This window comes from Leptodactylus fuscus, chromosome 5 (assembly GCF_031893055.1).
Source record: "Leptodactylus fuscus isolate aLepFus1 chromosome 5, aLepFus1.hap2, whole genome shotgun sequence".
Taxonomy (NCBI): Eukaryota; Metazoa; Chordata; class Amphibia; order Anura; family Leptodactylidae; genus Leptodactylus; species Leptodactylus fuscus.
The window spans coordinates 213,174,695-213,199,107 of record NC_134269.1 but is presented as its reverse complement, the minus strand read 5'-3'; the positions used below and the strand labels follow the sequence as shown (position 1 = coordinate 213,199,107).

The 24,413-nt window shown below is 41.9% G+C and overlaps 1 protein-coding gene across 1 annotated transcript; it reads right to left on the bottom strand.

Annotated features, from left to right (window-relative positions):
• Positions 1-252: 252 nt before the first annotated feature.
• Positions 253-3,270, bottom strand: LOC142204108 (E3 ubiquitin/ISG15 ligase TRIM25-like). Its single transcript, XM_075275369.1, has one exon. It carries the CDS (start codon positions 3,168-3,170, stop codon positions 1,794-1,796), a length of 1,377 nt encoding a protein of 458 aa, XP_075131470.1. The 5' UTR covers positions 3,171-3,270; the 3' UTR covers positions 253-1,793.
• Between the last annotated feature and the right edge of the window lie 21,143 nt (positions 3,271-24,413).

Sequence of the window (24,413 nt, the reverse complement as noted above, 5' to 3'; positions counted from 1 at the left end):
TGCTGTACACTGGCCAATCAACGCTGGTCAATTCATTCCTATGAGAAAAAGTCAGCTCCCTCGTAACAGCAAGCTGCCAGCTCTCCTGAATAACAAGGACGAGTCTGCTGCAGAACCAGCGTTGATTTGCCGCAGGCTCATCTTAGTCAGGAGAGCTGGCAGCTTGCAGTTACGAGGGAACTTACTTTTTATCGGCACAACTGCAAGCGCTGTGCAGTTAAAGCGCACGGTCCCCATAGACTATAATGGGGTCCATGCGCTTTAACTGCACAGCGCTCCTCCTAAACACTCTCCTCCTGCTACTCGTGGACTTGGTGACCCTCCTGAGTCGAATAATGGTTTCCCCTGAAACAAGCATTTTTTCCCATAGACTATAATGGGATTCGATATTCGATCGAGTAGTCGAATATTGAGGCTCTACTCAAAACGAATCTCGAATATTTCCCTCTTCGCTCATCTCTAATTGTAATGACTTCTTATTCCTATTTAATCATTTGTACAATCTCTTGCTGTCAGTGAATAGGAACCTTTGTCTGGAAATCTCCACAAGCCTAAAACTTCTCTGAGCTTTGTTACAATGTAACGGTGCAAGTAAAATATTAGGCCAAGGCTTGATACAAAAGCTTAAAATCCACCCAAAAATTTCAATAAACTTTTTGCTGCTTTGCATGACTCTGGGCATGACCAGCTAAGAGGAACTGCCCAGGAATCAGCATAGGAAATAACACTCCTGACCGATTAAAGGGGTACTCCGGAATTATCCAACTGATGGCTTATACTATCCTATGGCCTTTCCCCTTAAGTGTGTACATGGTCCTATTATCGTACGTAATATAGTCCTGGAGAACCCCTTTAATATGTAGCATAGTAAGGTTAGACAACCAGCAGAGGGAGCTATTTCCTATCTAGATTTGCTTAAGGCCATGCCCCAGAGTGGGGCCCCTGTAGGACGGAAGTGGATCTCTATATTGGTGCCAATATGTATACAAAATAATACGTAAAATCTAGTGTTGTAGTGAGCTATGAGAGCTCCTATTGTGTAATATGTAAAAGCAAAGCCAAGACAAGCAAAGCAGGAGAACAACGGATGGACAAGATCCAATAATGTCATAAACATAATAACCAGGAATAGAGAATAATGGAAAGAGCCATTAAAGGAGTTGTCTGGATTCGGAAACCATTATCATAAACCCTATTAGAACATCTGGAGTTCATAGAGGAGGGTCCTCCACTGAAGACCCTCAACCATAAGCCATATAGATCATTTCTAGTTCTGAAGGATCCCACAGATTTCTATGAGAATAAACTATTGATTTTAATAGGATGCATGTAATACTTCATTTGGCCAGTGGTGGCAGTGTAGAGAAATGGAACGCCTTAGATCTTGTTATCATAGAGATTGATCATCAGTGATCCCAACAAAGCCTACAGTCACTGGAAACCTTCTAACAAGATGTGAAGGTCCAAAGAGGACAAGCCCTTTAAGAAACCAAGCATAGAATTAATATAATTGATCGTAATTACTGAATTATATTCCAGTGGCCATAACCAATAACATGCTCCCTTATTTCTTGGTCACTGGGCGTCAGATCTTGGGACGCGTTAAGTCAGGTCCTTAAAGTCCGGGGTTTTCCAGGACTATGCTAATGAGCCCCACTTCCTCTCATCATTGGTCACATGGTCATGCTGCAGCTCAGCAATACCAAGCACGGCCACTATACAATGTATGGCGCTGTGCTTGGTAAGTAGTGACAAGGCCCCAGCAATCACTATCATAGTGTCGGATTACCCCTTTAAGGCAAAATCTTTACAGAACCATTACATACACAAAATATAGCATTAAGGGGCTCGGTGAAGGTGGCTATGAAGGTATATATGTGCCTGATGGGGTCACACAGCTCATAAAAGGACAACAACCCGGCCTCATAATCCAGACAGATCCTGATGGTATTATTGGAGATGGGGCGCGGTAACTGGACCACCTTACCATTGTGTCGCACGGCATGCTTACTATTACCCCGATATCCGTGTAGGCCCCAGGACTTGTTATTGCCTCCAACAATGGACCCAGTCCCACTCCTTCCTATACTGGGATAACACATCCCCACCATCCATACCCATGAGCCACTGATGTCCACATCCCAGTAATGTCGGCCGGAGGAGAACCTCTTGATACTTAAAGCCTGATAGTAATGAAACCTCTCGGGCATGTTGGGCCGATTCTGGTCTGTATAAGTCCGGTGTGCAATCCTCAGGTCCCTTGAAATATGGATGTCATTAGAAGCTGTGTTTACATCCAGTAATATGTCTGCCGGTCCCTCATTTTTGATCTGATAGTCCACCTTTTTGGAAACTAGGAAAGGTAAAAGTTCCTCATGGAGTGTCCCAGAGATGATGGCCATATTTACATCCTGCGTCTCGTATATCTCTGTGTCCTCACCTCCGCCCTCCTCAGGATCACACATGTCACCGGTGTCTGGTTCCTGTAGGACTGTCACGGGATTGTTCATGGTACACAGTTCCTCAATGTGTCTCATCTTCCTGGACAGCTCGTACTTTTTGGATTCCACCTGCTGGATTTTTGGGGTCATTTTCTGGAGAAGATTCCTCAGTTTCTTCTTCTTCTTCTCACACGCCTCGTACAGATTCTCCACCCGGTGTCCTCGATGTTCTCCGACCAAACTGCAGGACATACAAATGCAAGTGTCGTCTTCAGTACAGTAATATTCCAGGATCTTCTTATGGATGGGGCATTTTCTGTTCTCCAGGGCATTGCTGGGTTCTGTTAGGACGTGATCTGGTCCCTTGCTGTGGACTCTCAAGTGGTCATCACACAGAGAAGCCTCGCAATGTAGACAGGACTTGACGGCAAGTACTGGAGAGCCCTCACAGTAGGTGCAGAAGATCTTGGGGGCCTCCTTGCAAGGCTCTGCGTGCAGGAAATTCCTCACGATCTTACACAACGTTATGTTCCTCTGCAGTTCAGGCCGCTCCCGAAACTTGTCTCGGCATTCAGGACAGGAATAAGCTCCAGACCCTTCTTGAGTGTCCATCATTTGTCCAATGCAGATCTGGCAGAAGCTGTGTCCACATCGCAGGGTTACGGGGTCGGTAAAGATGTTCAGGCAGATGGAGCAGTCCAGCTCCTCTCTCAGATCAGCAGACGCCATGGCTGACAGAAGTTTACACGGCCCTCGAAAAGTTTTTCCTGCTTAAATATCGTCGGGTCGAGTCACACAACGTAAACGGTGACAGCAGTGCAAGTTTTCGTTCTCAGCAGCCAGAGGCCGGACTCTGTGACGTAGGGATTTCTGGCAGGCTTGGCTTGTGGGTAAGTCCGTGCGTCACATTACGCTGGTAAAGAGTCAGAGCTGTTGTTGACAGAGAACAAGAATGCAAAACTTTACTGCCCTCCCCCCTAAGTGGATTGCCGGAGAAAATCATATTTACAGTCTGGAAGCAGAAAGCGAGTGACGAGGAGGCTTAACCCTTCCTGAGACATCAGGTCAAAGACCTGGACAACCACTGAAAACCAAAAATATTAAGAATCTCAAGATATAAGATTTATGCTTTAGGGTTTATACAATAAAACTGCAACATGTGAGTTGTTCCCTCTTATAGATCACAGGCAGGGGAGTAACTACCGGGGTATCAATGATGGTGACTGACACAGGGCCCAGGACATCAGGGGCCCCGACGGCAGTCACTACCGCTGTGGATTTTTTTGTGTTTTTTAACAGGCCCTATTTGCTTACCAATCCTGGCTCCTCCTGCTCATGGCTGCCGGCGCTTCCCATTCTGCGGAGGCCGCTGTGATCAGGAGTATTGGCAAGTGAGGCCGCAGGCCCACCACACCACAAACACTATCATTATACTGGGGGGTCTTTTCAGACCCCTGGGAGAGGTGAGGGAACATAAAAAACACTGTTACTTACCTCTCCTACACTCCAGAAGGCTTCAGGCCTACTTTGTGACGTCTTTATGTGTCACGATACAAGTCTAGCTCACATGATGTCTGGTCCTTCAGTGTGTTGGAGACAGGGAGAGATAAGTAACAGTGCTTTTTATGTTTGTATCCCTGCTGGGTCTCCGATTATTATACTCTGGGGTCTGACCCCAGAGTATAATAATTGTCCATGGGTGTCCACAATGGGGCATAATACTGTGTACAGGGGCCACTATGGGGGATAATACTGTGTGCAGGGGCCACTATGGGGGATAATACTGTGTGCAGGGGCCACTATGGGGGATAATACTGTGTGCAGGGGCCACTATGGGGGATAATACTGTGTGCAGGGGCCACTATGGGGGATAATATTGTGTGCAGGGGCCACTATGGGGCATAATACTGTGTGCAGGGATCACTATGGGGAATAATACTGTGTACAGGGGCCACTATGGGGGATAATACTGTGTGCAGGGGCCACTATGGGGGATAATACTGTGTACAGGGGCCACTATGGGGGATAATACTGTGTGCAGGGGCCACTATGGGGGATAATACTGTGTGCAGGGGCCACTATGGGGCATAATACTGTGTACAGGGGCCACTATGGGGGATAATACTGTGTGCAGGGGCCACTATGGGGGATAATACTGTGTGCAGGAGCCACTATGGGGCATAATACTGTGTACAGGGGCCACTATGGGGGATAATACTGTGTGCAGGGGCCACTATGGGGGATAATACTGTGTGCAGGGGCCACTATGGGAATAATACTGTGTACAGGGGCCACTATGGGGGATAATACTGTGTGCAGGGGCCACTATGGGGGATAATACTGTGTACAGGGGCCACTATGGGGCATAATACTGTGTACAGGGGCCACTATGGGGGATAATACTGTGTGCAGGGGCCACTATGGGGGATAATACTGTGTGCAGGGGCCACTATGGGGCATAATACTGTGTACAGGGGCCACTATGGGGGATAATACTGTGTGCAGGGGACACTATGGGGGATAATACTGTGTGCAGGGGCCACTATGGGACATAATACTGTGTGCAGGGGCCACTATGGGACATAATACTGTGTGCAGGGGCCACTATGGGGTATGATACCGTGTGCAGAGGCAACTATGGGGGATAATACTGTGTGCAGGGGCCACTATGGGGTATAACACTGTATACAGGGGCCACTATGGGACATAATACTGTGTGCAGGGGCCACTATGTGGAATAATACTGTGCAGGGGCCACTATGGGGCATAATACTGTGTGCAGGGGCCACTATGAGGAATAATACTGTGCAGGGGCCACTATGGGGCATAATACTGTGTGCAGGGGCCACTATGGGGCATAATACTGTGTGCAGGGGCCACTATGGGACATAATAGTGTGTGCAGGGGCCACTATGGGGCATAATACTGTGTGCAGGGGCCACTATGGGACATAATACTGTGCAGGGGCCACTATGGGGCAGAATACTGTGTGCAGGGGCCACTATGGGGCATAATACTGTGTGCAGGGGCCGCTATGGGGCATAATACTGTGTTCAGGGGCCACTATGGGGGATAATACTGTGTGCAGGGGCCACTTTGGGGGATAATACTGTGTGCAGGGGCCACTATGGGACATAATACTATGTGCAGGGGCCACTATGGGACATAATACTTTGTGCAGGGGCCACTATGGGGAATAATACTGTGCAGGGGCACTACGGGACATAATACTGTGCAGGGGCCACTATGGGGCATAATACTGTGTGCAGGGGCCACTATGGGGAATAATACTGTGCAGGGGCCACTATGGGGCATAATACTGTGTGCAGGGGCCACTATGGGGCATAATACTGTGTGCAGGGGCCACTATGGGGCATAATACTGTGTGCAGGGGCCACTATGGGGCATAATACTGTGTGCAGGGGCCACTATGAGGCATAATACTGTGGAGGACAACTGGGGAGCATTATACTATGAGGGGGTACTGGGGAGCATTATACTATGAGGGGACACTGGGGAGCATTATACTATGAGGGGGCACTGGGGAGCATTATACTATGAGGGGACACTGGGGAGCATTATACTATGAGGGGGTACTGGGGAGCATTATACTATGAGGGGGTACTGGGGAGCATTATACTATGAGGGGGCACTGGGGAGCGTTATACTATGAGGGGACACTGGGGAGCATTATACTATGAGGGGGTACTGGGGAGCATTATACTATGAGGGGGTACTGGGGAGCATTATACTATGAGGGGGCACTGGGGAGTATTATACTGTGAGCGGGTGCTAGGGAGCATTATACTATGAGGGGACACTGGGGAGCATTATACTATGAGGGGGTACTGGGGAGCATTATACTATGAGGGGGCACTGGGGAGCGTTATACTATGAGGGGACACTGGGGAGCATTATACTATGAGGGGGTACTGGGGAGCATTATACTATGAGGGGGTACTGGGGAGCATTATACTATGAGGGGGCACTGGGGAGTATTATACTGTGAGCGGGTGCTAGGGAGCATTATACTATGAGGGGACACTGGGGAGCATTATACTATGAGGGCTCTTTCACTGTAATTGACTGCCAGGAAGACTTGAATGATGGAGTAAACCTTCTTAAATGATGAATGGGGATGAAGGATGAACTTATCTGTAAGTGGTAATATTCCTGATAATCATAATCATCTCGAAGGAAAATCGTCAGGTTGCTCTCTTCCTTGCCTTGTTTTACGTGAAATCTTCCAGCCGGTAGAGTTGGGAAATCCTCTCCACATCAGATCATTGGCGGATTTCTGTAAATTGACGACTGGTCTACCAGTCCGACTAATGCCTCGTAATTGTCCCATCATCTACTAGACGTTAAATGGGTTGGAAGTGCTAAAAAGTTGTCTTCAACCTTTAAGCCTCAAGTTTCCTACAACCTTCTTGTCCATCAACCACTGGTCCAACCATGCCATGCCAGGAACCTGTCCAGCTTCATCTAGAAGTCAACAAATCTGGCCAAGTTGTCCTCCACCTTTAAGCCTCAAGATTCTTACAACCTTCTTGTCCATCAACCACTGACCCATCCATACCTTGCCAGGAACCTTGCCAGGTTGTCCTCCACCCTTAAGCCTCAAGATTCTTACGATCTTCTTGTCCATCAACCACTGACCCATCCATACCATGCCAGGAACCTTGCCAGGTTGTCCTCCACCTTTAAGCCTCAAGTTTCTTGCAAACTTCTTGACCATCGATCACTGATCCAACCACACCATGCCAGGAACCCGGCCAGGCTCATCTAGAAGTCAATGTTTTTTATTTTATTTCCTTTTGTAAGTTACACCCGACTTGAAATTGTCTTAAATTTATAATTGAATCATGAATTTTTCCGACACCTCATGTTCATTGTGCCCCATTTCTAATAAATAATCCCACCTGTCTTGCTTGAGGGATAACAGAGGTTAATAAAACCTGTGCTGAGAGCTGAGGTTGCAAGATAATTGTAGCAGTATGTGCGAGCTTGCCTACGTCTTGTGCTTGCTCCAGTGCTCCACCACCCCATGCTGGGTTCAAAAATGGAAATTTAATTAAAATGAATAATTAAAGGCACCGGATAATTGCTGTCCTGTTCGGTGTGATGGTCTCAGCTCAACGACTCGTGGATTGAAGAGTGAGGCTTTTTTTGTGCAGAGCGATACATTCCACCACCACCACGGCCTCTACGAAGACCTAACACCTCCAGAATTAAAGGGACCCAAGTCTTAATATGGTGTTTGAACCCCCTTGGTCAACCCAATGGATACAACTCTGCAGAAGTACCATGGCAAGACTTTGGCTAGCACTGGACGACGTTGTATTCTGGTCTCTTGGCACCAGTGGCCACAATGTAGATACCAGTGTCTTATGGACTTTTGCCAACTCTTCCACAAAATCCAGGAGACTCCTAGAGAAAGAGGAGACCTCTTGGACTCCCAGAAGAGATGTCGTCAGCAGAAACCTCCTGGAATCTATCGAAGACTGACTGAGATTATATTATATAACTCTGCATAGCAAGACTTATCTGAAAAGTTAAGTTACACCCCATTATTACAACTATGATGGCTGACTTCGATAATTGTTCAACCTTTTTTTTTTACGTTTTGTGTGACTGCTGATGTTAAAAAAATCCATTGACTGTAGTCATTTCAGTAGACACAATTGGATGATGTTGTCTAGATGCAAAATCTCACTTGTTAGCTTTGCTGTGTAGAATGGGACAGAATGAGCAAAGTCGTCTCGATATTATTAGAGCTATTGACTCTATTATATTTCTGGAGGCCAAAAAGGCAAGATGGTAACACTATCATCGGTGATCGAGCAAATTTCCCAATCGCAATCAGGATCGGCTGGAAAATGATCGAAAATCGGATTTTAAAATCGATCCTGAAACCTCAAGATTGGCTCAACCCTACAGGCCACTATTTCCTGAGATGGTCCCAATGTTGGTCAGGCAGGTCAGGGACAATGGTGCGACACACCACAGAGTCCCAGAAGGCCAATGGGCCACAGGTTACATAGTTACATAGATACATAGTAGATGAGGTTGGATAAAGACATCAGTCCATCAAGTCCAACCTATAACCCTACAATCCCCTACAGTGTTGATCCAGGGGAAGGCAAAAAACCCCATGAGGGTTATGCCACTTGCCACATTTTAGGGAAAAAAATAAATCCCAAAATGTATGGCAGAAGCCCATGGGGAAAGTATTTGTAATAAAAGAGGTAGTAACATAACAGGTAGCGGTGGAACGACAAAAGCCTGTAGGCCAAACATTCTTATCAGAAACCTGAAGGCCACAGGTAGCAAAAGTATAGCAGAAGACCCATGGGCCACAGGTAGAGAAGAAAAAGTTACCTGAAAAGATTTTAGATTTTAGAAGAAAATGGTCTTGATACCTACGGGACTCCATCGGTCTAGGCGCCCCATCGCCTACGGGATGTCCGAAAATGTTAGACGACCGGCTGCACACCCGTATGGGGTCGTCTTAAGGTCTTGACTGCTGCATTGGAAATGAATAATTCACACCTAAGGTCTCCTGCACCAGGGGAGAATATAACGGCCTGGAAACGCCGAGCAGACAAAGAAATGACAGAAGAACACAACGGATTTGGAGGAGATTTGCTGACAATGGTTTCTGCGATGAAGGAAAGGAGAGCCGGATCAATAGGATAAGAAGTACCTTGGGCTGCTTTGAAATCTTATCCATCTGGGGGAAGATGGAGAGATTTAACAATCAATGCCGCACATTGTGAAATGCCAAAAAAAGATGGTTGGAAATTTAAAAGTAAGGAAAAGAAATCAACTTTTTAGCCACTGCATCATCACCAAAATCATGGGTGGGATGGTGGGAACCCCCAAAGTAATTATTGAATGGGTTTCTTAAACTCATTCCATTAGGACATCTAGAGAATTCAATGCTCAAGACCCCCTTCTATTAGCTATGGCACAGATTCGGAGACTCTCTTGCTCTGGTCCACCAAGCCCCACCGTGTAGTCTATGGACGGTCAATAATCTGAATGGACAGTCTTAGAAGATGGTCTTGTTACTCATGATTAAGACAACGTCTCTTATCAAGGCATCTAAAGGCTTTAAAGTGTATTGGGTGAGAGTCCAATCTTTGATTTCAGCATCATGACCAAGAACAAGTCAAAGAGTTGGCCATTCTTGTCTATCCCTTCGACATAGGATTGGGGACTTCAGGCTTTTCATGTTCATTAACAGTGGAAGTTTCAGATGTTGTGTCTGTCTTTATGGAATATTTTGCAACCTATTTAGTTGACAGGTTATAAAACAATAATTAAAATGGCCACTGGGCAACCCAAAACTATAACCTTGACCGGGAACAAATCGGAAAGTTGTTCATACTTCAATCATTCTACAATGGGATTGACAGCTTTGTGTCCCTCATACTCACTAGTGGTGGGGAAGCCAAAGCTTGGACCTCTCTTCATAACATACTTTCATAGCCTATTTAGCCGATCAATCAAGAAATTAAAAACTAAAGTTGCCATTGGGAAACCAACCAGAGCAAGAAGGAGAGTTGGCCATGCTTGCCTATCCACTTGACAGTGGGTTCAAATACTTGCGAAACCCACTACTACCATCACCATGACTGAGAACAAGAAGAAGAGTTGTCCATGCTTGCCTATCGACTTGACAGTGGGTTCAAGTACTTGGGAAACCCACTACTACCATCACCATGACTGAGAACAAGAAGGAGAGTTTTCCATGCTTGCTTATCCACTAGACAGTGGGTTCAAGTACTTGGGAAACCCACTACTACCATCACCATGACTGAGAACAAGAAGGAGAGTTGGCCATGCTTGCCTATCCACTAGACAGTGGGTTCAAGTACTTGGGAAACCCACTACTACCATCACCATCATGCTTGCCTATCCACTGGACAGTGGGTTCAAGTACTTGGGAAACCCACTACTACCATCACCAAGACTGAGAGCAAGAATGAGAGTTGTCCATGCTTGCCTATCCACTTGACAGTGGGTTCAAGTACTTGGGAAACCCACTACTACTATCACCATGACTGAGAACAAGAAGGAGAGTTGGCCATGCTTGCCTATCCACTAGACAGTGGGTTCAAGTACTTGGGAAACCCACTACTACCATCACCATCATGCTTGCCTATCCACTGGACAGTGGGTTCAAGTACTTGGGAAACCCACTACTACCATCACCAAGACTGAGAGCAAGAAGGAGAGTTGTCCATGCTTGCCTATCCACTGGACAGTGGGTTCAAATACTTGCGAAACCCACTACTACCATCACCATGACTGAGAACAAGAAGGAGAGTTGTCCATGCTTGCCTATCCACTTGACAGTGGGTTCAAATACTTGCGAAACCCACTACTACCATCACCATGACTGAGAACAAGAAGGAGAGTTGTCCATGCTTGCCTATCCACTGGACAGTGGGTTCAAGTTCTTGGGAAACCCACTACTACCATCACCATGACTGAGAACAAGAAGGAGAGTTGTCCATGCTTGCCTATCCACTGGACAGTGGGTTCAAGTTCTTGGGAAACCCCCTACTACCATCACCATGACTGAGAACAATAAGGAGAGGTGGCCATGCTTGCCTATCCACTTGACAGTGGGTTCAAGTACTTGAGAAAGCCACTACTACCATCACCATGACTGAGAACAAGAAGGAGAGTTGTCCATGCTTGCCTATCCACTTGACAGTGGGTTCGGGAACTTGGGACCTCTCATAAAGTTATGGTGGGAGATGTAAAAATAAGGTTGCCACCTACCAATTACCATTTGTATAGGATAAGGTAATAATAGCTATAGCCATGCTTCTCATGATCAAGACAAACCCTCTTTGGTTGGTGGGGTCCAACCTTTGGGTTCCCCTCCATGACTGAGAACCAGAAGAGGCCAGAGATCCTAGTTGGAGAGTTTCCTTTCCAAAGAGGGATTGGGTCCACTCATACTCAGTAATGGTGGGAGGTCAACCTCTGGGTCCACCACCATGATTGAGAACCAGAAGAGGCCCAGAGATCCTATTTAGAGAGTTTCCTTCCTATAGAGGGGTTGGGTCCACTCATACTCAGTAATGGTGGGGCTTCCAGTGGTTGCACCCCACACCATATCTTATTTTCGTGACCCATTTGGTGGACCATTGACCCATTTTACTTGCTGGCGCGGCAAAATCTTAAAGGTGCTGTCTTTCCTTATTCAGATGTTAACTTGTTCGAGGAGTCTTGGAAATAATATGCAAATTAGCATGAGTCTCTAGTGACACCTATAGGCAACTAACCTGAAAACCAATGTCTAAGAGCCCTGAAAAATAACCAGGCAAGAGGCACCTTGAGGTGACAACCTTAAGCTATTACAATATAGAAGACATACTGTAACCATGAGCACACGATATCATACAATGCTCCTTTGAGATCTGGCCTATATAGAATTTTCTAGGATTGAAAAGACTTAACTGATTTCCTCTAAAAACAGCGCCACTCCTATTCATGGGTTGTGACTGGTATTGCAGCCAAACTATTATGATGTTAAAGAATTGATCTGCAATACCACACTAAACCTGAGGACAGGACTGGCGCTGTTCTTTCCTAATCCTGTGCATGACCTTTCGTGACTGTGGCTATACTAGAAATATTTGATGATGACGACGATGATGATGATGACAATTCGGACAATGATCCCAATGATGATGATGATGATGCGCATGCAGATGAATGTCATGATGACTGATGGCCATAATGATGCGGATCATGCGATGATGATGTCACCAGCGGGCGGTGATGATATACTTAGTATCGTCTTTTTTGTGCAATTAAGGATAAAATAGAAGCAAATATCCGGTCGCTAAGCTTATGGCGTCCACATGTTTCACATCTGCCCTGCGAGGCTGAGATTGGATTCCTGACATTCCCAGTGGGTGTTATGGAGCTGGCGGCAGCAGTGACAGGCAGGGATGACAGGCAGCTCCGGGCTGGTGACTTTATTACCATCCTCCATATCAGACTGCAGGGGAACCAAGCTCCGAGGTAAATGGCGTTCTCTGTCTCTGTGGTCTCTGGGGTGGAGTTGTATGGCACTATACTCCGGGAAAGTTCTTGCCAGATAGATAAATAGAAAGAAAGATAATAGATAGATAGATAGATAGATAGATAGATAGATAGATAGGAGATAGATAAATAAATAAATATATAGGAGATAGATATATAGGAGATAGATAGATAGATAGATAGATAGATAGATAGATAGATAGAAGATAGATAGATAGATAGATAGATAGATAGATAGATAGGAGATAGATAGATAGATAGATAGATAGATAGATAGATAGATAGATAGATAGGAGATAGATAAATAAATATATAGGAGATAGATAGATAGGAGATAGATAGATAGATAGATAGATAGATAGATAGATAGATAGATAGATAGATAGATAGGAGATAGATAGATAGATAGATAGATAGATAGATAGAAGATAGATAGATAGATAGATAGATAGATAGATAGATAGGAGATAGATAGATAGATAGATAATAGATAGATAGATAGATAGATAGATAGATAGATAGGAGATAGATAGATAGATAGATAGATAGATAGATAGATAGAGAGATAGATAGAGAGAGAGAGAGATAGATAGATAGATAGATAGATAGATAGATAGATAGATAGATAGGAGATAGATAGATAGATAGATAGATAGATAGGAGATAGATAGATAGGAGATAGATAGATAGATAGATAGATAGATAGATAGAGAGATAGATAGATAGATAGATAGATAGGAGATAGATAGATAGATAGATAGATAGATAGATAGATAGATAGATATAGATAGGAGATAGATAGATAGATAGATAGATAGATAGATAGATAGATAGATAGGAGATAGATAGATAGATAGATAGATAGATAGATAGATAGATAGATAGATTTATAGATAGATAGATATAGATAGATAGGAGATAGATAGATAGATAGATAGATAGATAGATAGATAGATAGATAGATAGATAGATAGATATAGGAAATAAATAGATAGATAGATAGATAGATAGATAGATAGATAGATAGATAGATAGATAGAAGATAGATAGAGAGATAGATAGGAGATAGATAGATAGATAGATAGATAGATAGATAGATAGGAGATAGATAGATAAATAGATAGATAGGAGATAGATAGATAGATATAGATAGGAGATAGATAGATAGATAGGAGATAGATAGATAGATAGATAGATAGATAGATAGATAGATAGATAGGAGAGAGATAGATAGATAGATAGATAGATAGATAGATAGATAGATAGGAGATAGATAGATAGATAGATAGATAGATAGATAGATAGATATGGGATAGATAGATAGATAGATAGATAGATAGATAGATAGATAGATTTTTTTGTCCACCCCCTTTTTTATGTTTGGTGTGGAATTATATCCAATTTGGCTTTTTGACAATTCTTTTTGTGGTTTTCCATTGAAGACAAATTAAATGAAGAAAATACCAAAGAGTTTGTGCTTGCAATCATTTTCTGGAAGAACATGAGTATTATCTGACAGAATTGCAGGGGTGCCAATACTTTTGGCCAACACTGTAATACGTGTGATATAAATAGACTGTACATATAATACTCCGCACTTTCCTTCTAACACCCCATTGCATATATTTAGTCAAACAACAAGGACACAAAGAGAGACTTTATATTGACGTCATCCCTTTAAATCTGTAAAATCCCGACTTTTCCTCCATCAGGATTCTGTATTATTTCAGCAGAAGCAGAATTTTATGGTGAATAGATATAGCGGTATTATAGAGAGAGCTGCACATGGAAACAAAACCCAGCTATTGTACAGAAAGATTACAAATCCTCCCACCCCGAGAAGGTTTAGGAATGTAACTACAAGAGCAAATCCGGCAATCCTGCTATAGCTCCCCGCCATGTACAGAGGGAGGGAAAGAGCTACATGCTGGCGTAGGTGACCCTAGTTACCCAGGTTATACCGGCTGTACATATAGAATTATATACAGTATATACCCAGGTTATACCAGCTGTACATATATATTATATACAGTATATACCCAGGTTATACCAGCTGTACATATAGAATTGTATACAGTATATACCCAGGTTATAGCGGCTGTACATATATAATTATATACAGTATATACCCAGGTTATAGCAGCTGTACATATATAATTATATACAGGAGATCCCCAGGTTATACCAGCTGTACATATATATATTATATACAGTATATACCCAGGTTATACCAGCTGTACATATATATTATATACAGTATATACCCAGGTTATACCAGCTGTACATATAGAATTGTATACAGTATATACCCAGGTTATACCAGCTGTACATATATAATTATATACAGTATATACCCAGGTTATAGCGGCTGTACATATATAATTATATACAGGAGATCCCCAGGTTATAGCGGCTATATATATACATACCTCCCAACTTTTGAAGAACCGAAAGAGGGTTAAAATGTGCCGCTGCAAATTTAGCCCCACCCACTTTTGTGTTGACTCAGCCCATTCTCATTAATTTTTCATGTGCCCCCACACAGTATAATCCTCCTACAGTCACCCGTAAATTATATGTCCCCCCTCTATCTCTCCCCAGTTTCATATACACCCTTCATCTGCCCCCAGTTTCATGTCCCCCCTCCATCTCTGCCCCCAGATTCATGCCCCCTCCATCTCTGCCCCCAGATTCATGTCCCCCATCTCTGCCCCCAGATTCATGTCCCCACATCTCTGCCCCCAGATTCATGTCCCCTCCATCTCTGCCCCCAGATTCATGTTCTCTCCATCTCTGCCCCCAGATTCATGTCCTCTCCATCTCTGCCCCCAGATTCATGTCCCCCCATCTCTGCCCCCAGATTCATGTCCCCTCCATCTCTGCCCCCAGATTCATGTCCCCTCCATCTCTGCCCCCAGATTCATGTCCCCTCCATCTCTGCCCCCAGATTCATGTCCCCCATCTCTGCCCCCAGATTCATGTCCCCACATCTCTGCCCCCAGATTCATGTCCCCTCCATCTCTGCCCCCAGATTCATGTCCTCTCCATCTCTGCCCACAGATTCATGTCCTCTCCATCTCTGCCCCCAGATTCATGTCCCCACATCTCTGCCCCCAGATTCATGTCCTCTCCATCTCTGCCCCCAGATTCATGTCCTCTCCATCTCTTCCCCCAGATTCATGTCCCCACATCTCTGCCCTCAGATTCATGTCCCCCCATCTCTGCCCCCAGATTCATGTCCCCCCATCTCTGCCCCCAGATTCATGTCCCCACATCTCTTCCCCCATATTCATGTCCCTCCATCTCTGCCCCCAGATTCATGTCCCCCATCTCTGCCCCCAGATTCATGTCCCCCCATCTCTGCCCCCAGATTCATGTCCTCTCCATCTCTGCCCCCAGATTCATGTCCCTCCATCTCTGCCCCCAGATTCATGTCCTCTCCATCTCTGCCCCCAGACTCATGTCCCCACATCTCTGCCCCCAGTGTCATGCCATCCTCTCCTTCATCTGCCCCCAGTTTCACGTTCCACCTCAGTGTACACATTACACTTACCTTCTCCTCGTTCCCCCGCCGCTCTCTTCGCGCCTCTCTCTCTCACTGATGCACAGTTGTAGACGCAATGTGACGTCATCACATCGCGTCTACAAGCCAGTAGGCGGCGTTCAGCGGCGAAGCAAGGAGCTGACCTGTGTCAGCTCCTTGCTTTAGCCGCGTATGTGTTCAACTCAGATCTGCGACGCAGATCTGAGTTGAAATCGGGACATACCTCCCTCCAACCGGGACCGCGGGACACGTCACCGGAAATGTGAATGTCCCGCGGAAATCGAGACGGTTGGGAGGTATGCATATATAATTATATACAGTATATACCCAGGTTATACTGGCTGTACCTATATGATTATATACAGTATATACCCAGATTATACCAACTGTATGTATATGATTATATCCTGTATATACCCAGGTTATACCGGCATGGTCCATATCACTACATACATATCTGATCTGGCTCTACCCTGTATATAACAATGTAGAGAGTATATACAGTTATCCCCACCTACCATCCATCTCAGTTACCAGGCAGGCAGTCACACATACCGCACACACAATATACAGGGTTCGGCCTTCTATTATCTCCTACATAAGGTGAGACTCGTGATACTTGCAGGATGTATAGAGCAGCGAGTAAAGGTCTGGTGCGGCATGCTGGGACATGTGGTGTCATGGCTGCCGGCATAGACGACATTGTCTAATAATGATATTCTCTTCTACAACAAAAAAAATATAAAACCTCATTTTCTAAACAAATTAGATTTGGAAGGAGCTCTCAGTGTGACTGTAATTGTTCTTGAAGGGGGGCTCTTAGCTCTTGCCGAGGGCACCAGTTATTTCGAGACACTTATCCAGATGAAGAAAGAGGAGGCGTAGGTTTTTATTTTTCTCCTGTGTTGATAATAAATCATAGGCAGATGAGAAAAAAACAAACATCAAAGTGGCCTGTAGACCGACAATTCTTACCGCCAACAATTCCTCCTTGAGAGGTTTAGAGAAGACTGAAGTCAGACTGAGAACAATGAGAAGATAACACAATTATAATGGAGGATTAGTCCTGTGCTTTCAGGAATAGTGCCCTATAACACAATCATACGACCGCCAAATCATACAGGCATATGGATCGTAAATAGTATACTCATGCAGCATCCAAATAATACAGACATATAGTGTATAAATAATACAGTCATACAGTGTATAAATAATACAGTCATACAGTGTACAAATAATAGTCATATAGTGCTAAAATAATATAGTTGCATATTGTATAAATAATACAGTCATATAGTGTATAAATAATAGTCATATAGTGTATAAATAATACAGTCATATAGTGCTAAAATAATATAATCACATATTGTATCAGTAACGCAGTCATATACTGTATAAATAATACAGTCATATAGTGCTAAAATAATATAGTTGTATTTTGTATAAATAATATAGTCATATAGTGTATAAATAATACAGTCCTATAGTGTATAAATAATACAGTCACACATTGCTAAAATAATATAGTTGTATATTGTATAAGTAATATAGTCATATAGTGTATAAATAATACAGTCATACAGTGTATAAATAATAGTCATATAGTGCTAAAATAAAATAGTCACATATTGTATAAGTAATGCAGTCATATAGTGTATAAATAATACAGTCACATATTGCTAAAATAATATAGTTGTATATTGTATAAGTAATGCAGTCATATACTGTATAAATAATACAGTCATATAGTGCCAAAATAATATAGTCATATGTTGTATAAATAATACAGTCATATAGTGTATATATAATACAGTCATATAGTGCCAAAATAATATAGTCATATATTGTATAAATAATACAGTCCTATGGTGTTTAAATAAGACAGTCATTTAGTGCTCAAATCATATATTAATATAGCGATCAAATAATACAGTCATATTATAAACAAATGATATAGCTATATGACTTGCAAATAATATAGTCATACAATGTCCAACTAACACAGCCTTATAATATGCAGATATTACAGTCCTACAAATAATACGGCCCCCCTGCCCCCCCCCCCCCCCTGTGTGCTGGGGGCATAGTAAGTGTTACAGAAGTGAGTAAGTCACATTGGGGCACCGACAGTGTCATCAGGGCATGTGGCTGCAGGCTGGGGCAAGAGATGCCCATTGTACTTCTTATGTCTCCGTTTGTAGGAAGGCCTTGGGTTAGCACGGCCCCTTGGTAGCAGTAGTAGTAATGGGCACGGATTGGTACGCAGGAAAGTTTGTAATGGGTACATATATATATTTACCCTTGTTACCTGGGTCCAATTCCTAAGGAATTACAACTGCAGGAGACTACGCGGAGGAGGAGGAGAAGGAGTCTCCCTCCCCACAGGCTGCTGCTGAAGATTTGTATCTATCGCTAATCCTTTTCGTCCCCGACTATACTACTGATTCTGAAGTATATTATTTGTATGCTGTAACGTTTTTGGCTATCGCACCTCCATGTCACACATAGGGCTTAAAGCAATACCATAGTATACATGATCCTTTAGTAACAGTGGGCTCTCTGATTGGCTTTTATTTGGGTTGAGTGATGTCACAGTTGGCGAACACGACAAGCGGTGCTTTATCCGCCGCAATGAACACGGGCATTAAACTGATGCGATTGGTCTGTGGTGAGATGAGAATTCCAATCTACCTACAGCTGAGCCGCCTCAATCATCCACCAGCTTATGGCAGGGACACTGTGTAAATTCCAGCCTATATATAGGTGCGCAGATGATTAATATGAACTCCGCTCCCCTCCCCCTCCTCTTCCTGCTGACATTTTCCAGCCTGCAGAGGTGAGAATGCAAAGATCAGGACCGGCTGATTCCAGGAATTATTTTTATAATCTTTAATGAACCTTCTTTAAAAAGAATTAGAAACGAAAAGTTCAAATGAGGAGAAGGAATAACCTCAAAATGCAGAATAGGAGATTTTACTACTCTATTATACCCCCCGAGCGTGCACAGAATATCAGGTCTGGTTGTGCTGGCGCTGCAAATTCATACACAAAGCCATAAGACATATTAGTATTAAAGTCTAAAAGCATGAATTAATAAAATACATAGTAATGGTGCAGTAATAAGACACAGAGATATATAGCTAACATTATACTGCCAACTAATGTACAAGAATATAACTACTATAATACTACTCCTATGTACAAGAATATAACTACTATAATACTGCCAACTAATGTACAAGAATATAACTACAATAATACTACCTCCTATGTACAAGAATATAACTACTATAATACTGCTCCTGTGTACAAGAATATAACTACTATAATACTACTCCTATGTACAAGAATATAACTACTATAATACTACTCCTATGTACAAGAATATAACTACTATAATACTACTCCTATGTACAAGAATATAACTACTATAATACTACTCCTATGTACAAGAATATAACTACTATAATACTACCTCCTATGTACAAGAATATAACTACTATAATACTGCTCCTATGTACAAGAATATAACTACTATAATACTGCCAACTAATGTACAAGAATATAACTACTATAATACTGCCAACTAATGTACAAGAATATAACTACTATAATACTACTCCTATGTACAAGAATATAACTACTATAATACTGCTCCTATGTACAAGAATATAACTACTATAATACTGCTCCTATGTACAAGAATATAACTACTATAATACTACTCCTATGTACAAGAATATAACTACTATAATACTGCTCCTATGTACAAGAATATAACTACTATAATACTACCTCCTATGTACAAGAATATAACTACTATAATACTACTCCTATGTACAAGAATATAACTACTATAATACCACTACTATGTACAAGAATATAACTACTATAATACTACCTCCTATGTACAAGAATATAACTACTATAATACTACTCCTATGTACAAGAATATAACTACTATAATACTGTTCCTATGTACAAGAATATAACTACTATAATACTACTCCTATGTACAGGAATATAACTACTATAATACTACCTCCTATGTACAAGAATATATCTACTATAATACTGCCTCCTATGTACAAGAATATAACTACTATAATACTACTCCTATGTACAAGAATATAACTACTATAATACTGCTCCTATGTACAAGAATATAACTACTATAATACTACCTCCTATGTACAAGAATATAACTACTATAATACTGCCCCCTATGTACAAGAATATAACTACTATAATACTGCTCCTATGTACAAGAATATAACTACTATAATACTGCTCCTATGTACAAGAATATAACTACTATAATACTGCTCCTATGTACAAGAATATAACTACTATAATACTACTCCTATGTACAGGAATATAACTACTATAATACTACTTCCTATGTACAAGAATATATCTACTATAATACTGCCTCCTATGTACAAGAATATAACTACTATAATACTACTCCTATGTACAAGAATATAACTACTATAATACTGCTCCTATGTACAAGAATATAACTACTATAATACTACTCCTATGTACAAGAATATAACTACTATAATACTACTCCTATGTACAAGAATATATCTACTATAATACTGCCTCCTATGTACAAGAATATAACTACTATAATACTACTCCTATGTACAAGAATATAACTACTATAATACTACTCCTATGTACAAGAATATATCTACTATAATACTGCCTCCTATGTACAAGAATATAACTACTATAATACTACTCCTATGTACAAGAATATAACTACTATAATACTGCTCCTATGTACAAGAATATAACTACTATAATACTACTCCTATGTACAAGAATATAACTACTATAATACTGCTCCTATGTACAAGAATATAACTACTATAATACTACTCCTATGTACAGGAATATAACTACTATAATACTACCTCCTATGTACAAGAATATATCTACTATAATACTGCCTCCTATGTACAAGAATATAACTACTATAATACTACTCCTATGTACAAGAATATAACTACTATAATACTGCTCCTATGTACAAGAATATAACTACTATAATACTACCTCCTATGTACAAGAATATAACTACTATAATACTGCCCCCTATGTACAAGAATATAACTACTATAATACTGCTCCTATGTACAAGAATATAACTACTATAATACTGCTCCTATGTACAAGAATATAACTACTATAATACTACTCCTATGTACAGGAATATAACTACTATAATACTACTTCCTATGTACAAGAATATATCTACTATAATACTGCCTCCTATGTACAAGAATATAACTACTATAATACTACTCCTATGTACAAGAATATAACTACTATAATACTGCTCCTATGTACAAGAATATAACTACTATAATACTACTCCTATGTACAAGAATATATCTACTATAATACTGCTCCTATGTACAAGAATATAACTACTATAATACTACCTCCTATGTACAAGAATATAACTACTATAATACTGCCCCCTATGTACAAGAATATAACTACTATAATACTGCTCCTATGTACAAGAATATAACTACTATAATACTACTCCTATGTACAAGAATATACCTACTATAATACTGCTCCTATGTACAAGAATATAACTACTATAATACTGCTCCTATGTACAAGAATATAACTACTATAATACTACCTCCTATGTACAAGAATATAACTACTATAATACTGCCCCCTATGTGCAAGAATATAACTACTATAATACTGCCCCCTATGTACAAGAATATAACTACTATAATACTACCTCCTATGTACAAGAATATAACTACTATAATACTGCTCCTATGTACAAGAATATAACTACTATAATACTACCTCCTATGTACAAGAATATAACCACTATAATACTACCTCCTATATACAAGAATATAACTACTATAATACTACTCCTATGTACAAGAATATAACTACTATAATACTGCTCCTATGTACAAGAATATAACTACTATAATACTGTCTCCTTGGGTTTTTATCTTATACAAGCCCTTGATCTTCCAGCATATGTATAAGTACATATATATTTCTATCCAGGTATTTATATCCATATATCCATGGAGACAGAACCAGTACATTTGCAGTCTGAACACTGTCTTGCACGGCCCGGTATACAGGAGACAAGGTCACATAAGCATTTCAAAAGGCTAAGATTTTCTCACCGGGAAACAACAGATCTCAAAGTCAGTGTAACATTAAAGTAGATGCAGAAAATAGTTCTGTCACTCTAAAGTAGAAAATGTAAGAGACGGCTACTCAGAAAAAGTCATAATGATGAGAAAACGGTTTCACAGCATGCTGTAAAGCGAGACTATTGGAGTACGTGATATGAGGCCATCTAGTGACCTGTTCTAGAAGTGCGATAGTTTTGTCATTCTCTTTGGATATGTTGGTTGTCGCCTCTAGAGCGCAGGATGTTATTTGATCCTGGCGGTCTGTTCTTGTGTGTTCCAGTTCTTCAAGTGCTGCCCTGCTGTGCTGGTACAATGGGTCACGGACAGTACGAAGAGTGTTTGGGATAGGAGAGCGTGACTTTTTATGCTTTACGCCCAGATGAGTTCTCTATATCTCATGTATGAAGTTGTATAGGATAATGCTGACCCTAGTGGTCTCGCAGCAGGTTATTGCGTCATATTGCGGTAAATACACACACTTGGCCAATTAAAATGTTCTTATTAATGGCAATGTGTATATACAGCTTTATTTCTCCATGTATATACCCTGCCGGGACTGATTACCTTCTCATATAAGTATTACCTGTCCATACTGCTAATTAATTGTAATTTTCACAGCATGCTGTAAATCAAGCTGGTTCTCTTCAACAGGCTGGAGCATGGGCTGACATCTAGTGGCCAACGTGAGAACTGCAATACGAGGAAATAATATATAATGGCTACAGATGGGAGTCATTTAACGTCTTGCCCCCTCCCCGCCGCCCCTTGGGGGAGATGGAATCTGCTTATATTTTTTCGATCCGCGCCCCTAAACACATAAATATTCTTAACTGTATGTTTAACCTTTCCTCAGCCATAAAGCAAAGACATTGCAGCAGCCACATCCGGCGCGGCCGCTCCTTCCATAATCAGCATTAATATTCTTCTCCGAAACCCGTAGCAAATGAGATTTTAAATGTCTTGTCACCTCATTCGGGACTCTTCATCATTCTCTGCTCCATTTACACACAGGGCCGGCCGCTGAGGCAGACAAAAAGGAGAATTAAGGAGGAAGAATGGAGTGTGAAAAGGAGAAGAGTGACGGGCCGAAGTGGGAGGTAAGTGGACTCAGATACATTAGACCATTAGGTGTCACATAGAAGGGCGCACCGCCGAAAGTGCAAAAGATATTATGTCTCAGAGCTCCGCCGTCTGCCGTAGAGAGGAGCCAACCTGGTCGCTTAAGATTTTTCAAAAATTTTACCCAAATTTTTGGGGTTCTCATCTAAGAATCCTCATTATACCCAGTTTATAATAATCGGAGGTGCAGAAACATAAGCATTGATAGTCACCTTCCTTCACCTCTCCTGGACTTCCTCATGGTCTTCTTTGGTCATCTTCTGGCCTCACGGTCAGCAGACCCACTGTAAGAAATATGGGGGCCGAAGAGACCACAGACTATTATAGTGGTTTGTGTGTGGCAAAACCCAAAAATTTGTGGCCAAGCTCAAAATTTTTGACAAGTTCTTAAGGATCTAAGGCGTTCATTTATCTCTAGTCAAGATGGCAACTTTTTGTTGCCAGTAGTAAGATATGGAACAGAGACAAAATAACATGTAACATCAATGTAATTGACTTGGTGCTAAGATTTCCTGCTGCGAGAGGGGAAGAGGGAGCCGCGTTCTACATAATCCGTACTCAGATCTTTCCAAATGGCAGATGGAGAGATCACTCGCTCCTTCTGAGACATTTTTATCTCTGTCACCATGTCTGGTTGATTTTTCATTAAATCCAAAGAAAATTTGCCCGCGTCCGGTCATCTCGGAGCATATGTTGTAAGCAGTGCGCCCTCTTTAAGCCTCCCCGGAGAACATGGTTAGCAGGCGGCATTAGGACGCCTTAATCTACAGTGACAGATGCACATGTTTAGGCCGCGTCTCGTAAATGTAGGAACAGTAAAACTGTCTGCTGTGAAAGAGAAAATCCCTCCGAGCTTTGTTATTTTTGACACAAGCCGGGGCCACAGGAAAGGCAGCGCGCCCGCGCACAATATGACTGCCGGCCGCGCCGCGCTGATTTATCCTACCCATAGCATGAAATGAAAATAGCCAGAATTATGTCTGAGGAGATGAAGAAGGACAGACGGGAACTTTTCTGTCAAGAAAAAATGTGATTTCC